This window comes from Dermacentor variabilis, chromosome 3 (genome assembly GCF_050947875.1).
Source record: "Dermacentor variabilis isolate Ectoservices chromosome 3, ASM5094787v1, whole genome shotgun sequence".
NCBI classification, from domain to species: domain Eukaryota; kingdom Metazoa; phylum Arthropoda; class Arachnida; order Ixodida; family Ixodidae; genus Dermacentor; species Dermacentor variabilis.
In genome coordinates, this window is record NC_134570.1 from 23,769,279 (window position 1) to 23,783,952 (window position 14,674).

General features: G+C 42.1%; 1 protein-coding gene across 1 annotated transcript in view; it reads right to left on the reverse strand.

Annotated features, from left to right (window-relative positions):
* The window catches only part of LOC142575290 (rabankyrin-5), a 70,836-nt gene that overhangs the window by 16,051 nt on the left and 40,111 nt on the right, over window positions 1-14,674 (reverse strand). The window contains exons 13-18 of the mRNA XM_075684531.1: window positions 13,495-13,689; window positions 12,638-12,756; window positions 10,658-10,814; window positions 9,144-9,344; window positions 3,395-3,571; window positions 1,767-1,914 (exon numbers count right to left, since the gene is read on the reverse strand). Of these exons, the coding sequence (XP_075540646.1) occupies window positions 1,767-1,914; window positions 3,395-3,571; window positions 9,144-9,344; window positions 10,658-10,814; window positions 12,638-12,756; window positions 13,495-13,689 (997 nt within the window). The remainder of the gene's footprint in view (window positions 1-1,766; window positions 1,915-3,394; window positions 3,572-9,143; window positions 9,345-10,657; window positions 10,815-12,637; window positions 12,757-13,494; window positions 13,690-14,674) is intronic.

Sequence of the window (14,674 nt, forward strand, 5' to 3'; positions counted from 1 at the left end):
TCTTGCTTTGTTGATGCTCCGGAAGTTTCATCCTCCATAGAAAGTCCGCATGTTGCACGGCTAACTTACTCCAATCGGCGTAGGGGTGGTTCCAATGGCGACCGTTTCCCAGGGCCGCGCAACGGACCCTTAGACACTCCTGGTAGAACCTAACTTGGCGCCATGATTCAGCGGAAAGAATAGCTCCAATCCTCCTTGCATTCCCAGTTGATGGTTGAAGAAAGCCGCACATCATTTGAACTTCCAATGGGACGACACGATTACGACTAAACCACGATATGGTTCTAGCGCGGAACATACATATCGCAATTAGGGAAGCTAATGAAGAAGGATTGTGCAGATAAGTAGGGGAACATGGAAAAGGGCTCAGAGTACTAGAAATTAAGCTTAGAACGACAGAACAAAATCATGTTTGTTGGCAGTACTCCCCAAGATCTTCGAAGCCATTGCGAAACTTTCAATCCAAGCATTCTAAATTAGTAAAAAACGGAATTGCCATGTTGTGCCTTAAGTCTTCCCTCACCAGATCCTGCATGCACGAAATGAGCGCCAGTTTGAATGCGCAGGTCCAGCGCCTATTAGAAGCAGGTTATCCTAGTGTAGCGGTGGCCACTGTGGCTGAGTGCCTTAAGAAGTCGGTTTCGAGAGGGAAGGACGTGATTACAGAAAGCAGTAATAGCAAAAAAAGAGTAGTAGCTATTCCATATATTCATTCTGTGTCGCACAGGCTTAAAAAGTTGCTAGTTGATATGATGTTCATGTTGCTTTCACTGCTCCCAATAAGCTAGGTAAGATATGCGCTGCCGTACAGAATAGAAAGGAGCGGGTAAAAGGCAAAAAACGAACAGATATTTGTCCAGTGAAGCACAATAAGAACAACAGTTTTACTGGCTGTTGTATGGGTGTGGTTTATAAAATTCCCCTTATCTGTGGCCAGTTCTACGTAGGGCAAACGGGACGGTGTATCAATCAGAGGCTAATGGAACATAAAACGTCGTTAACCGGTGGATCGCCTTCTAATCTCTCGCTACATTGCCGAGATTGTAACTGCACGCCAGAGTTAGATGAATGCGCGATATTGTACAGGCATAAGAATGAAGATACGCATCTTATCGTAGAGGCATGGCATATCTATAATGGTGGAAGTGCGTGCGTGAGTCAGCCTTCGATTACTTTACATAAGGAAGAGATTAAGTGCCTCAACAGTTATCTCTCACGTAGACCGGCACGTGTACCCGATTGACACGTGGTGTTACCATGCCTGAGCATGCTCAGATGAGTTTTGTGTCTTTCTTTTTTCACCTCAGTGCTCCCTTCAGTTGATAGTCGGCGTTCGTGTTGTCCACTTCTCTACTCTTGTGTCCTGTCTGCACGCCTCACTTCTATTTTGCATACTGTTACTATGCTTTTTGGAACTTAATCATAAGTTCTCTCCCTCAAGGGCACACATTTCTTCAAGAGGATGCACACCATGTTGCGCTTAAGGGTTCTAAGAGCATAAAATGATACCTTTAGTTCAAGTATTTGAATAACAATCCTTTTCTTGCTCCCTGGGTAGCCAGAACATACCCCCCCATTTTTACTGTTGGTCTAAATATGGTCTAAATAAATTTTAAATGTCACACTTCCACAAAGTCGCCTTTCCTATTGTGCTTATTCATCTTACCTATAAACTGCCACCATAATACCAGTTAGTTCTACTATGACTACATGAAAACAAGTTACCATCACAGAAAGTACAGACAACAAAACGAGAAGATAATCACCATTATTGATGCCGCTGTCAGCCAAATCATAATTAATATTATTTTCTATCAGTACACTGCATATTGCACTGTGGTCTTTCGCTGCAGCCAGATGCAATGCAGTCTGCTTCTGCAAGGTCAAGTCATTGACATTCGCCCCAGCCAGAATCTACAAAAAAGAAGCCAAAGAAAGTTAAACACAAAAACTTTATATATATATATATATATATTGTAAAGGAGAGAATCGGACAAGAGGCTGTCCCCGTGATTGCCTGCTTTATTCTAACTTCACTGTCTCTCATGCCTGCCATGCAAGCACCCGCGCCCCAAGTGCCACTTTTCTTCTTCATTACACTCTGCCACGCTGCCGCAAATGGCTCTGGTGGGTGGCATTAACTGTTTCGGGATGGCTGTCATTGTGAATGCGCCGAGTGCTACCCCACCTTCCTGGTCCGTGTTCATTCCAATATATATACATATATCTACATATATAAAACATCCTCAGGATGTATTACTGGGATATAAAAAAAACACAAGCACACGGCACATGCAATTAAGACAGCTGAATGCGGAAAATCAGGATAGTACATTCTAATCTATAATATTAGTCTGCATTTCAATCAAGCTCCAACATAGTTAATAACAGTATAATAATAAAGTTACAGAGGAACATGTGGGCTACAAGAGGCACTGTAGCAGAGGACTCTAAGAATTTTGACCACTTAGGCTTGCTCAATGTAAACTGGGATCCAAGAAACTGGAATTTTAGCATCCACAACTAGGAATTTAACCCATGACCTTGCGCTCACCGGCACAGCCCCACAGCTACTGAACTCTTGTGGCAGTTCCACAGAAGATAGTACAGTTGTCATATAACAACTTCCGAGCTATACAATAAACTTGTTTTCATTGACTAAAGAGCAGAAAATGGTAGTTTATGTTTATTAGAAGGCTAATTTGCTTTCACATGATAAAAATTTTGCAACACAATGGAACCAGGAAAGGAAGATAAAGCATTGGATAGCTTGACAGTGCACTTGAAGCTGATGGTTGCGACTGTTCAATAAACATAAATGAGCATGTTTTTTTTTAGGAATTACCTTCCTTTCTCAGATTTTTGTTTCCCTGTGTACAAACATCATATGCTTGAACTGAGAGAAGCAAATGACAGTAAAGTAGAAATAAAGAGGATGTTATTTTTTGACAAAGCTTCCTTACAACCACATCCATCAAAGATAATACATACTAACTAGTAGTACAATAATTCTTTAAATGAACTAATACCATTAAAACTATTTCAGGGCACTTGGTCCAATAACACACTTCAAGTCTTAACGCACTTCAAGTCAGTCAGTGCTCCAAACATGTTTACTGGGAATACTGAGAATAGTAATAGTTTAGAAATACTAATCACTCTAATATTGTTCATGGAATTCTATGTAGAACTGTCCTAATGTACGTGATGAATGCTATTGCTATGCTAAATGATATTGCGAGTAATATCTGAAATGTCAATTTATTCTAAAAACTTCAACTCCATCACCGTAAAGCATGTGCACATATGGCCACCCAAAAACGTTATTGTTCTTGGCAGCCACCCGTTATCGCAACTCTAATGACATTTGCAATAAAGTGTAGGAGTATATTACCAGGTTGCGCACAATCATTTCGGAACCTGCTTCAACAGCCAAGTGAAGTGGAGTGAGCTGTGAAGCATCTTGCGTCCTCGAGTGGATGTTGACATGTATGCTCAGAAGGAAGAGCACACTTTCAATGTCACTCTTTTGGATGGCAATATGGAGGAAATTACGGCCTCGATTGTCATACTGAAATGAGGTGAAAAGAAAAAAAGAGAGGACAAAGAAGAAAAAACTAAGCCAGCATCTCCAGACAAACACTAGTATGAGCACCAGTGATGAATATAGAAAAAAAAAGCAAGACAAAGAAAAATCTGAACAGGAAAGCACAGCCACTTATAAAATCGATATAACTGCTGATTTTTCATTAACCAACAAACCCAAACAGAACTTGTTCAGTACAATACAATTCTGTTATTGTTAATCAGCATACAGTAAAGAGATGACGCAGTATTGATTGAATTTGTGGGAACGCACAACTTTCTTGCCTCCCCTAATGTTTGTCTTCCCAGCACAGCTCTCGCATTCCCTGATGTTCAGCTTTACCGCATGACAGGGAGGAAGACATTTAGGAGGTGAAACTCCCGTCAGCGTGAGTGAGCGCGGGCGACCAGATAAGGTCACAATTGTATGCGCTGATGGGGCCGTATGCAGTGGTGGCGACATGCGGCGCGTCGTAGAAGCCGCAGCGAAAAAAAAAGAAATGTAGCGCCTGGGCAGGCGCACTCTCTGGCCACTTCCTCCATGCCCTCAATAGAAGTCAGGCGTGCGCGGCCGAACGGGAGCAACACGCTCGACCGGTTGCCCTGGCAACTGAAACGGCCGCCAGGCGCTGCCAGCATGATAGTGGCTCCGCAGGCTTGTGACCTTTTCTAGTTGCCGCAAACAGCGGAGTTTCCACTCCTAAATGTTTCTTGCTCCATGCCGCATGACTAACATGCAATAATGGGAGTGTAATGTAGCTATGCAGCTGCAACAGGAGATGGTGTAAGCGTTCTGATGCTAGTACCACCTGATGGTATTGATAACTCAGGCCCAAGTAAAATTTCATTCTCTTTGGTTGTGGGATGTCAGCACATGCAGAATGAAAGCACACTTGTTGATTCAGTTCATGGAACTAATCTATGGAAGGCTTCGCTTTTGGCTTAGAAGCGTAACACTGGCATGGGCGAACATGCTCTCCTATTCTCAGGACTGCACTTGTTAATGTTTGATTATTCACTCGATATCCTCGCTTGGCGAGTGAATATTCTTTAATCCCTCAGCATGCCTTATCAAGAAACTATTCCTAGCATGTAATTTGGCTAGTTGACAGTCTCACATAGAATAAGCAATAAATGCCCTCTTGTATATTCACACTACTGTGTGCTGTATTCTTTGTTACCAAAAGTACTAGAGATCACAAAAATTCTAGCACTTCCTATGGCAGAAAGAAGGACCATACCAGTGCAGTCTCCCTTTAAGACACGCAAAAGAACTTTACAAACTTGCTCCTCTTATAGAATGTTGGATTCTGGGGTTTCATGTGTTGATGTACTGATGTACATGTACAACAATAATGTACAACAATGAAGTACTACCTTTGTGCTCGCTAACGCCGCGCAAACGCCAATGCGGGGGCCTGCGGCTTCGTCAAGCTGTCCATGTGGCAGCTTTTTCTGCATGCTCCTCGCGTCATGTACTGATGCAAAAACAAACATCATTGTCATCATTGTCATTGTCAAAACCACGATTTGATTATGAGGCATGCCATAGTATGGGACTCTGGATTAATTCTTACCACCAGCGAATCTTTAACGTGCCTCCAACGTACTACTAGACATGGGCATTTTTGCATTTCGCCCCCTTTGTGATTGCAGCTGCCACCTCTTATCGAATGTTGAGAATAACAAAATGTGTAGCATATAGTGTGATATATAATATATTATAGTACACACAATACACAGAACACATTTTATGACCCAATAAAAAGCAAAGTTGCCGAGTGGGGTCCTTCATTCCATGCCAATTCGCTTCCGAACGGTGGAAATTTCTATAGATTCCACTCCTTTAGACTCCTGAAATGGTGAGAGTTGGACCATTCCCATTCCTGGGATTCATCCGATTCCAGTAACTGCACTGCTTTCTCTACAACTGTTGCTACTTGCGCAGTAATTACAAGATGTGCACATAAAGCAATTACACGTGTGACAGGACTAGACAAAGAAGTACATAAAACATTATTACACAAATTTTATTATCTTGATTGTCAAATAGCGTCAGCATACATACGTTAGCTGCACGTGTTAGAAGTTACGAATATGTGATGCGATTGCAAACTATATTCCGTTCTTGCGATCAAAATATCTCCAAAGCATGCCAATTTGTGGTGACAGTTGTGGGGTCTGAAACATGCTCTTGGGACAAACGAATGACAATGCAGTATTGCAAACAATCAAGAGGGGACTTATTGCACCTTTCATACACTAAAGGCCAAACAATGAAATCTTCCTTACCTCAGTAAGGAAGCTTTATTGCGGTGAGGCCACCTTATGTTACTCTGAAAGCTTCCTTACTGAGGGGCCCTCAGTGAAGGTTTCCGTGGTGCTTCCTCAGCGTAAGGTAGCTCCGAAGCTACTTCCATGCGTCCTTACGCCGCTCCTGGCCCTGAATGAGTGCTTCACCTCACTGCTTAGCCCCGTGGCGCTTGCTTGCGCATGCACGCTGTTGCCAGCCTGCGGAGAAGCGCAAGCACGGTACGTTTTGCCAGGCATGTTTGTTTCAGCCGCATGTTCGACAGTAGTGGAATCGGTGGCGATGCTAGGCGTTACGCAATGCCGGTGCGCAAGTGTTGCTGGAGCACATCAAGTTCTGCACTATGATGTGCTACTATTTTACATTTAGTAAACAAAACTAGAAGAAAACGTCCATGCATCTCCATATTTGCACTTCAGTTTACCACACCGACCCCGCTGGCGTCTAGCTATGTGGAGAATCCAGATTACAGGAGACGCATGAGAGTCGAGCGTTTCCACACAGCCTGAATTGTAGTCTCCTCTTCCAAAGCCCCTTCCTCCTTACACCGAAAAACGCAAAAAAACAGAGCAAATGCTCACTCTCTAGGCTTCTTCAAAACCGTAATTTCAAGTGGTCTATAATATTCAAGGTCTTTATAGTGAAATTATGCCTCTGTGTTTATGTGGTTTTTCAATTTAGGATTAAGCAAAACCTAACTCATTTCTTACATGGTGCACCAATTTTTCAAATATTTACTATAGTCTACAGTTGCCAACTTGTGACTGCTCCAAATCAAAATAGACACGTGCAGGGTTCAACAATTTGCGATGCCATTTTTGGCCTCCATCCTTGTGCCATATATTAAATGTGCTCTTGCTAAACCGAATAATACTTTTTGACAACTAGAAGTTGCTGTCTTTAAATGCACTTCATTCTTGTAAATTCAGAAAGGTCACTGTCTTCAGAAATGTAGTGTGTTCAGAATACAGTGTTGTTTATAATTACACAGCAGGACTAGTCACTTATAGCTAGATATTGAAAGAACCGATAGGAGAAATACAAAACATTGGCCAAGTCTAGTTCACTCCAAATGGCAAATTTACCAGCTTGATTGTCTCACTTAAAGTCAACATTTTGCATTTCATGACTATGTGCCCATTCTATTTAAACTCCATTCCAGAATATCGGGTTCCCATTTCATTTCCACTCCATCTGTCTGCCTGGTGCCACATCATTCCATTCCATTCCACGTGCATAAAAATGTGGAATGATTCCACGATCAATTGAATTCTGCAGCTTGCATTCCGTAACTCTGATAAAAGGTAATTAAGTTTTAAAGCAATTGCTTATGCTGAAGTAATGTTTTAATTTGCCAAACATTAAACACCCAATATATAAAGCATTAGCCATTGCTCTGTGGTTCACAACAAGCTTCTGCAGTATGGTATTACACTATGAGCAGTCTAGGGCATCTACTACACACAAATATGAACAAGTGGAATGACAATGCAACAAAATCTACAGGTGCTGTCTGTATCAAACGTTCGAAAGTCACAACACACATAACCAAAGCTGTCTGAGAATTTTCAAGGAGTTCCGAGCACTTGTGGCATTGCAATAACTCTGAAGACAACAATAAAAACACCTTTTTGGCGTTTATACCTTCCCAGCTTTGACAGAGCTACAAAATCACTGCTGCACAGCTTCTGAAACTGTTGGAGCCATGCATGCAGCTGCCTGTTTGTGTTTGGCAGGGTAGATGGTACAATTACAGCAAAGGCTCAGATTCTGTGCAGTTGCTGAAAACACCAGCATGCCCTAAAGAGACACTAAAGAGAACCACTGAATCAGTTTAGACTGATAGGGTAGTCTTCGAAAACTATGTTGTCTTTAACCCTTGAAGGGTCAATGACGTAAATATACGGCGAAGCGAACAAATCCAAAATGGTCGATGCCGTATATTTACGGCGTCATCTGTACGTTTAAAAAGCACGCCAATTTCCAAATTTTTTCTTTCTTGGCATGTGCTGCCACTATGAGGGAACACAGGGAACTTCTTTCTCGTGCCTCCCTCTCTCGGTTTTTGTTGCATGGTTTGTTTTAGAGCTAGTTTGCTCCGGCACGTCTATATACTACTGCTCGCGCATTGGCGCACGCACGGGCGGGCAGCAGTTTGGGTTTTGTTCCATGGGCGTCTTGCGCTTGTAAAACTGATGGCTATCTCATTACTAATCCCTCAAAGGGCAGCCGCCTGTTTCTCACTCGTTTAGTGCTCACAGCGGTGAGCATAGGAAGGGCGCCGCTGTGCATGCGTTTCCTTTTCTTTCCTTTTTTCTTGGGGGGGGGGGGGGAAACTCGCAATATTTAATTGCCTCTGGTTGGCGATAAGATAAAGATATGTGGAAGTTTGTCACATGTTTAGCTTTTTTGACAGGCACACAACCACAGTCTTTTTGAGCGCGGTCACCTATGCAGTTCGATTATGCTATAAACGTAAATATTAGTGTAGGAGCAGGAACACTTCAGACTTGCAATATTTTTGCGTGTGCACATATTTTAAGCCTTGAACTATAACAAATTTTGAATTCTTATAAGTTTATTTCCTTTTTTATTGTTATTCATGAATAAAGTGTACATACATACCAACACAAAATATTTTTTTCTCACTTTACCGTCATTCCAGAAAAATTACGGTAAATTTTTTTTAGATAGGTCCCTCAGAAGAATTGGAAGCTGGGAAAAAAAAATCGACCCTGGGCGGTCGCATATGGTGTAAAAAATCTACCCTGAAAGGGTTAATTTCATGATAGTAGGTTGATTACTAGAAGAGACAATAAAGGAGAAAGTTTTTTTTTTTAGAAATCTGTGTTGAAATTCCAACACCAGTTTGTCAGTGTGACGCCACAAATTGAGATGTATGTATATTGTCATTACTAATTGTGCTGGCTCTGTAACAAAGTTTCCAAAACTTGCCATATTCAGTTCTTGGCACCTTTAGAAAACAATGTAACCAATCTTTATGATAAGGATCTTCTCACAATAAGAGTGGTGTTTTTGGTATTGTACAAGGGTAAATTACTAATACAGAAGAAATAATTTTCTCCTTTAAGTGCGCCTTTAAGCTTCCTTCTGAATTGCTCCAACATACCTTAGACTAACATGACACCTTAAAGGTTACAAAGCATACAAAAACGCTTCGTAGTTACATGAAATCACAAAAGTGCTCTGCAAAACAGCACTGCTTAATCAAGAGGTTGTCACTTGCCTGTTCAGGTGCAGTCGGTTCTCTGGCAATAATGGTCTCCGCAGCTTTGTTGTTACGTGTGGTCATGGCCATAGCAAATGGTGTCAAACCTTGCTTGTCCCGTAAACTTAGATTAATGGCTGGGTGAGCCAGAAGCAACGAAATGATAACAGAGTTTTGGTTGCTGATGGCTACATGCAGTGGCGTTCTACCTTCCGAGTCCTGGAGACAAATTCGAACACATGAGCAGGTGCACACCCAAGGGTTGTATTCTGAAACAATCCACTTCAGCGATAGTACTATTGCATTGGCTCCACCAATGTTGTGTGCCAATTGGCTGTTTTGGCAAAACTGGAAAATAAATAGCGTCTTCTTGTGGTTCTGGCCTACATCAATTTGACGTCACATGGTGTTGTTGGGTGCTCCAGACATATATTGAGTAAACGACCATGACTTTTGCGGTCGGTTGGTGGTGTGGTGTAGTAGAGACAAGTGCACTGGTAGTTTATAGTACCTTTTGGTGGCAGTTTGCAGGTAGTTTTGTGCAGTGATATTTGTTCACCATTGATCAGCTATTGCATTGTGTTGCCTTGTGTAAGCGACAATTTTTGATGAAAGTTTCTTGGAACAGCTGGCAGCAGCACCATTAACAACGCATTGCTCACGTGGTTGGTGGTGAAGTGTAGTATAGAAGTCAAATGATGCTGCTCTGGCGGTGCACAATGGCTGACACACGGATGCAGAAACAGTGCGACACTTTATAATATCATGAAAATGTGTTTTGCAGCCGCACGAGTTGTAGCACAATTTATTCATTAAAATAAAACACTCTGCACTTTCTTTTTCATTTTCTTTCACTATAGCAGTTGTAGCCAACTGTAGTCGGTGCGCAGAACCTGTACTGTGGCCATTATACTCGAAAACAACACACTCGAGCAGCTCTGCACTTTCACGGTGCACTGTGAAGCACTCGAGAGCGTGTGTTGGTAGTGCATGCTGTCCTCATGGGTAAGCAGCCAGTTGATTTATTGAATGTGACTATCGCCAAGTCGATAGTATTGCCAAGGTGGATCATTTCAGGATATGGCCCCAGGATAAAAACACTTTTACTGAACACACATGGCACACTCTAAGGTCATTTGTAAATGTTCCTTTATCAATTTTCGTCTATCATTGCTGATTTGAGCTTAAATTTTTTTCTCAAGCACAAATTATTGTTATGGCATTTTCATAAAAATATGTTTCATAAAACAATTTTCATAAAAACAATTCCATAAAATGGAAAATACGAGAAATGAAGCTTTCATCAACTGAACAGAGATTGCACACAAAATGAACTTCAGAACAGACACCAACATGAGCTGCACAGGCGTGCCTAAGTGGAGAAGTGTTTCCTCTTAGGCCAACAGTCACTAATGTCATGTGTAGTCTAATTAACTAACCAATACAACAGAGTATACAAGCAGAGCTCCAATTTGTTGTCACTTTCAGGAACATTACGCGGTTTCATGTTTTTTTCAACCAGTTTCACTGACCTGGGCATTTACGTCTGCATTGTGCTCAATCAGTGTTTGAACCACTTGCTCTAGGCTCCATGCACAAGAGAGATGAAGCGGTGTTTGCCCATCAAATGCTTCTTCGTCACCTTCACCATGAGGACCAGGCCTCCTAGGACTATTAAGGTCACACCCACTGAAAAAGTAATGAAGAAAGCTTACATGTTTTGCCAAAATGTGTGCAAGAAAAGGATCAAGTATTAGGTGAGAATAAGGAATATTTCCAATTTGTGGAGGAAGCAAAACCAGACAGAAGCAAGTCTGCATGCAGTGCCTTAAACCTGTAGCAACAGTCACCACTGCACTAAAAATTGCTTAGCAGGCCTCTAATTGTGTGAATATTTATAAACACAAGGCACTACTGCTCAGAATTTACATTGAAGATATACTGTTTTTACCACCTATAGGTGTGAATGCAGTGCGTTTATTTATTTATTTTTTTTGCTACTGTATAAAAAGTGTCCAAACTGTTTTCTATAAGCGCAGAAGCGTAACTTTGTTATCCTTCATGTTGGTCTACAATGCGTTGTGTGTGTTTTGTGTGAAAAATGTGTATTTGTTGAAAACTACAGGTGCAGAAGCCTTTGTAGGTGTATAAGCACCTTTTGCTCCTGTCCATTTACTTGTGCATGTATGCACAAAGAAATAAAGACACAGTAGAATCTCATTAATTCGACTTACTTAATATGAACTTCCTGTTTATTTGAACTCACGCTGTAGTCCTGTCAAAATTATGTGCATTTCAATGTATGAAAATTTTTGGTAATTCGAACATGTAAGCGTTTGCAACAGCTAATTTGAACATACCGAGCCACCGACTGTGCTCTCAAAAGTGCGCCAACTTACGCAGCTGTGCTTTCAACCCAATGATGCGGCCACACGGTGGCTGCTACTCCCATATTCCATTGCAAGCACCATGTTTTGCCACATATAACCCACACAATTTTTTAAAAATCTAACGGTAAAGTCGGGGTGCAGATTATATGTGAATTTTGCCTTGAGGTGCTGCTTCACAGCAGCAAAAATTTTGCCAAGAAATGTGGCTTCACGGCGGCATGCGCCACGCTGCCATGAAGCTCCGCTGCCGCAAAGCTCCGCTGCCATAAAGCTCCGCTGCCGTAAAGCTCCGCTGCCATAAAGCTCCGCTGCCGTAAAGCTCCGCTGCCATAAAGCTCCGCTGCCATAAAGCTCCGCTGACGTAAAGCTCTGCTGCCGTAAAGCTCTGCTGCCGTAAATCTCTGCTGCCGTAAAGCTCTGCTGCCGTAAAGCTACGCTGCCGTAAAGCTACGCTGCCGTGACACTATGCTGCTATGACGCTATGCTGCTGTGTGGCCATGCTACTGTAAAGCCACAATTCTGGGACGCGTCACTCATGTGTTACCTCAGTACACAATGTGCCGTCTAATGCAGAGCTGCATGAAAGTCCACCGTTAAGTGACCTTCTGCTAAATTCAAAAAAAATTTTCAGGCACCTTCGAGTTAGAATTATCAAGGTTCGACTGTACTGCTACTCCATGTAGCCTTATCATATAGAATTATAAGCAAATTTAATCAAAGCTTGTGCACCGTTAAAGCCAAAACATACAAAATAAAGGGGGCAAATGAACAGCAAACAGCCTATACATGAGGCATTAACAATCGCAGACAAAAGCAATCTTGGGTACAAAATAAAATACCAAGATGTGAACGGCCTTGCCTGCCTGTTGGGTCTTATAACCTGGTCCCATGGGGTACTTTTGATTGCATAGAACCCAATCGGGATCAAATTTCCCAATCGCAACACTTCCTTTGTGCAAGTTTCAGAAGAGAGCCAATCGCGGTCAAGAAATTCAATCCAGACTGGGCTCAATCGCAATAGACAGTGATCAGTGTGACTGGGGTACAAGAAAGAGAAGCCAGCAAAGGTACGCTCTAAATGAAAAAGCAGGCAGAGGATGGCTGCATTGCCACAAGACCCACCTCCTAACCAGGAAGCAGGCCACAGAGTCATTGTTTTCGTCAATGGCCCTGTGCAGTAATGTTTGGTAGCAACACCCAGGACCCTCTGACCAGCAGTCAGTATCACAGCCATACTGGACCTGAAACAGTTACAAGAGATCACATAATGCTGCTGAATAAAAAAGAACTTACTAAAATTGCACAGTGGTTAACCTGTATAAAGTAAAGATGAGGAAAAATTTCTCCCTTTGCATTACACTGCACTAGTTATCTCTGCTATTGTGTACACAATATTAATCTGAACATTTTGGGAACCTTTGGAGCACAGTCACTGCATTAAGCAGCAAAAGCAGAAGGGTAAGTTCAATTGCAACATAAATGTGTCAATGCATTCATCATCAATAGAAGTTATGCAACTTGTGACCTGTAAGTATGGTCAATGTTAAGCAGACTTGCAAAACTGATCTGCATCAAGTGTCACACTGGCATCAGAAAGCAGACTTGTCATGGTTTGTGCAGGAGCTACAAGAGTGAAAATAATGATGAAATTGTTTTGACTGCATAAAGGAATAGCTGTTCATAAAGCTCGTTTTCTGCAATTAACTGTCACATGTGAACAGGCTGTGCTGATTGTTTGCATATATCAATGAAACAGCACTCTTCAACAATTGTCTTTATTTGGATGAGAATTGGAATGTAGTCTTGGATGTGGCATATGTTTTAAACTCATGCATTGGATAGGAACTAAAGTTTTCTGTCAGCATGCAATACACACAAAGCCAATTTGGTCGTACTTAATAGCTTATTCATCACAGGCACTTCAGTGTTCTTGCTGTAATAGAAAAATGCACGCCAGTTGTGAACTAAGCAGTACTCACAAGGACGGAGGCAACATCTTCCTGGCCACCTTCTAAGGCAAGCCAGAGAGCACTCTTGCAGCTACTGGCTTCATCTGTTATAGTCATATCAGCACCTCGCTCACACAAAGCCTTGACCACTGCCGGCAGGTGGCGTTTGATGGCAAGCTGAAGTGGACTCTCCCCGTCCTGAGTGCGCAGGTTGAGGTCAGCCCCCTGCGCAGATATTATTTATGGATACTTTATAGATACCAGGTAATGCTGCTAAGACAACATGAAGAGTAACCACAAACACAGCTGGTACAAGTCAACATGACACAAACCGGACAAGTTTTCTAAGCTACAGTGGTGGAACAGCTGTACTAATTGTGCCAATTGCGCTGAGGGCAGGCCTTCGCGCCATCCTGCTCCAAAACGACTATTTAGCAGATAATTGTGCGAAGCCTGCAAGAAAAAAAAAAAAAAATTGCCTTGCTAGTAAAACTGAAACCAAAACCTAAAGAGTGCTATCATCATCATCATTGTGAAAGTGTACAAAGTGGCCATAGCCGCAGTTATAGCCAGAGCCACCAGTCCTCCATTTGCTTTTTTTTTTCTTTTATTGCATAGCTCTCTGGTGGAGGTTCTAATATTATGCCACTGTGCAGTCTTGTTTGTGCTCTTTATGGTGCAATTTCGCATTCTAGCATTCATCGAGTTACTGTAACGCTGAGTACACTCGAAGAGGCTGTCGGATGAAAGAGCAGTTACAGATAATGTTCAGTTGCACATTGTAAAAAATAGTTGTTGACGGACCCACCATAAACATGCCTTCTAGTTGTGCATACTCAACCACTGAATAGGAAGAGGAGGAGCAAAAAGAGGAAAGACAGGGCGGTTAGTAACCGCTGGCTAATAATTTCCCATTAGTGCGGACATTCCTTGCAGCACTGCAAGGAATGTCCGCATTTATGTGAACTCCGTGGTTTTAATTGAAAAAACTTATGTATGGCCCAATGCACAGTTATGCAGGAGATACTCAGTCAAGCCTCTGGATATTTTCACTGTAATTTTGGTTTAGTAGTGCACATCCTATAGTGTGCGGTCTGCCTTACACGTCCTTGTGCTGCAATCAATTTTTTTTTTTTTTCGTTTGAAGTGCAGCGAACACGCAAACACCTGCTACAAATCGAAATTGTAGAAACTGCGTTATACTGCAAAA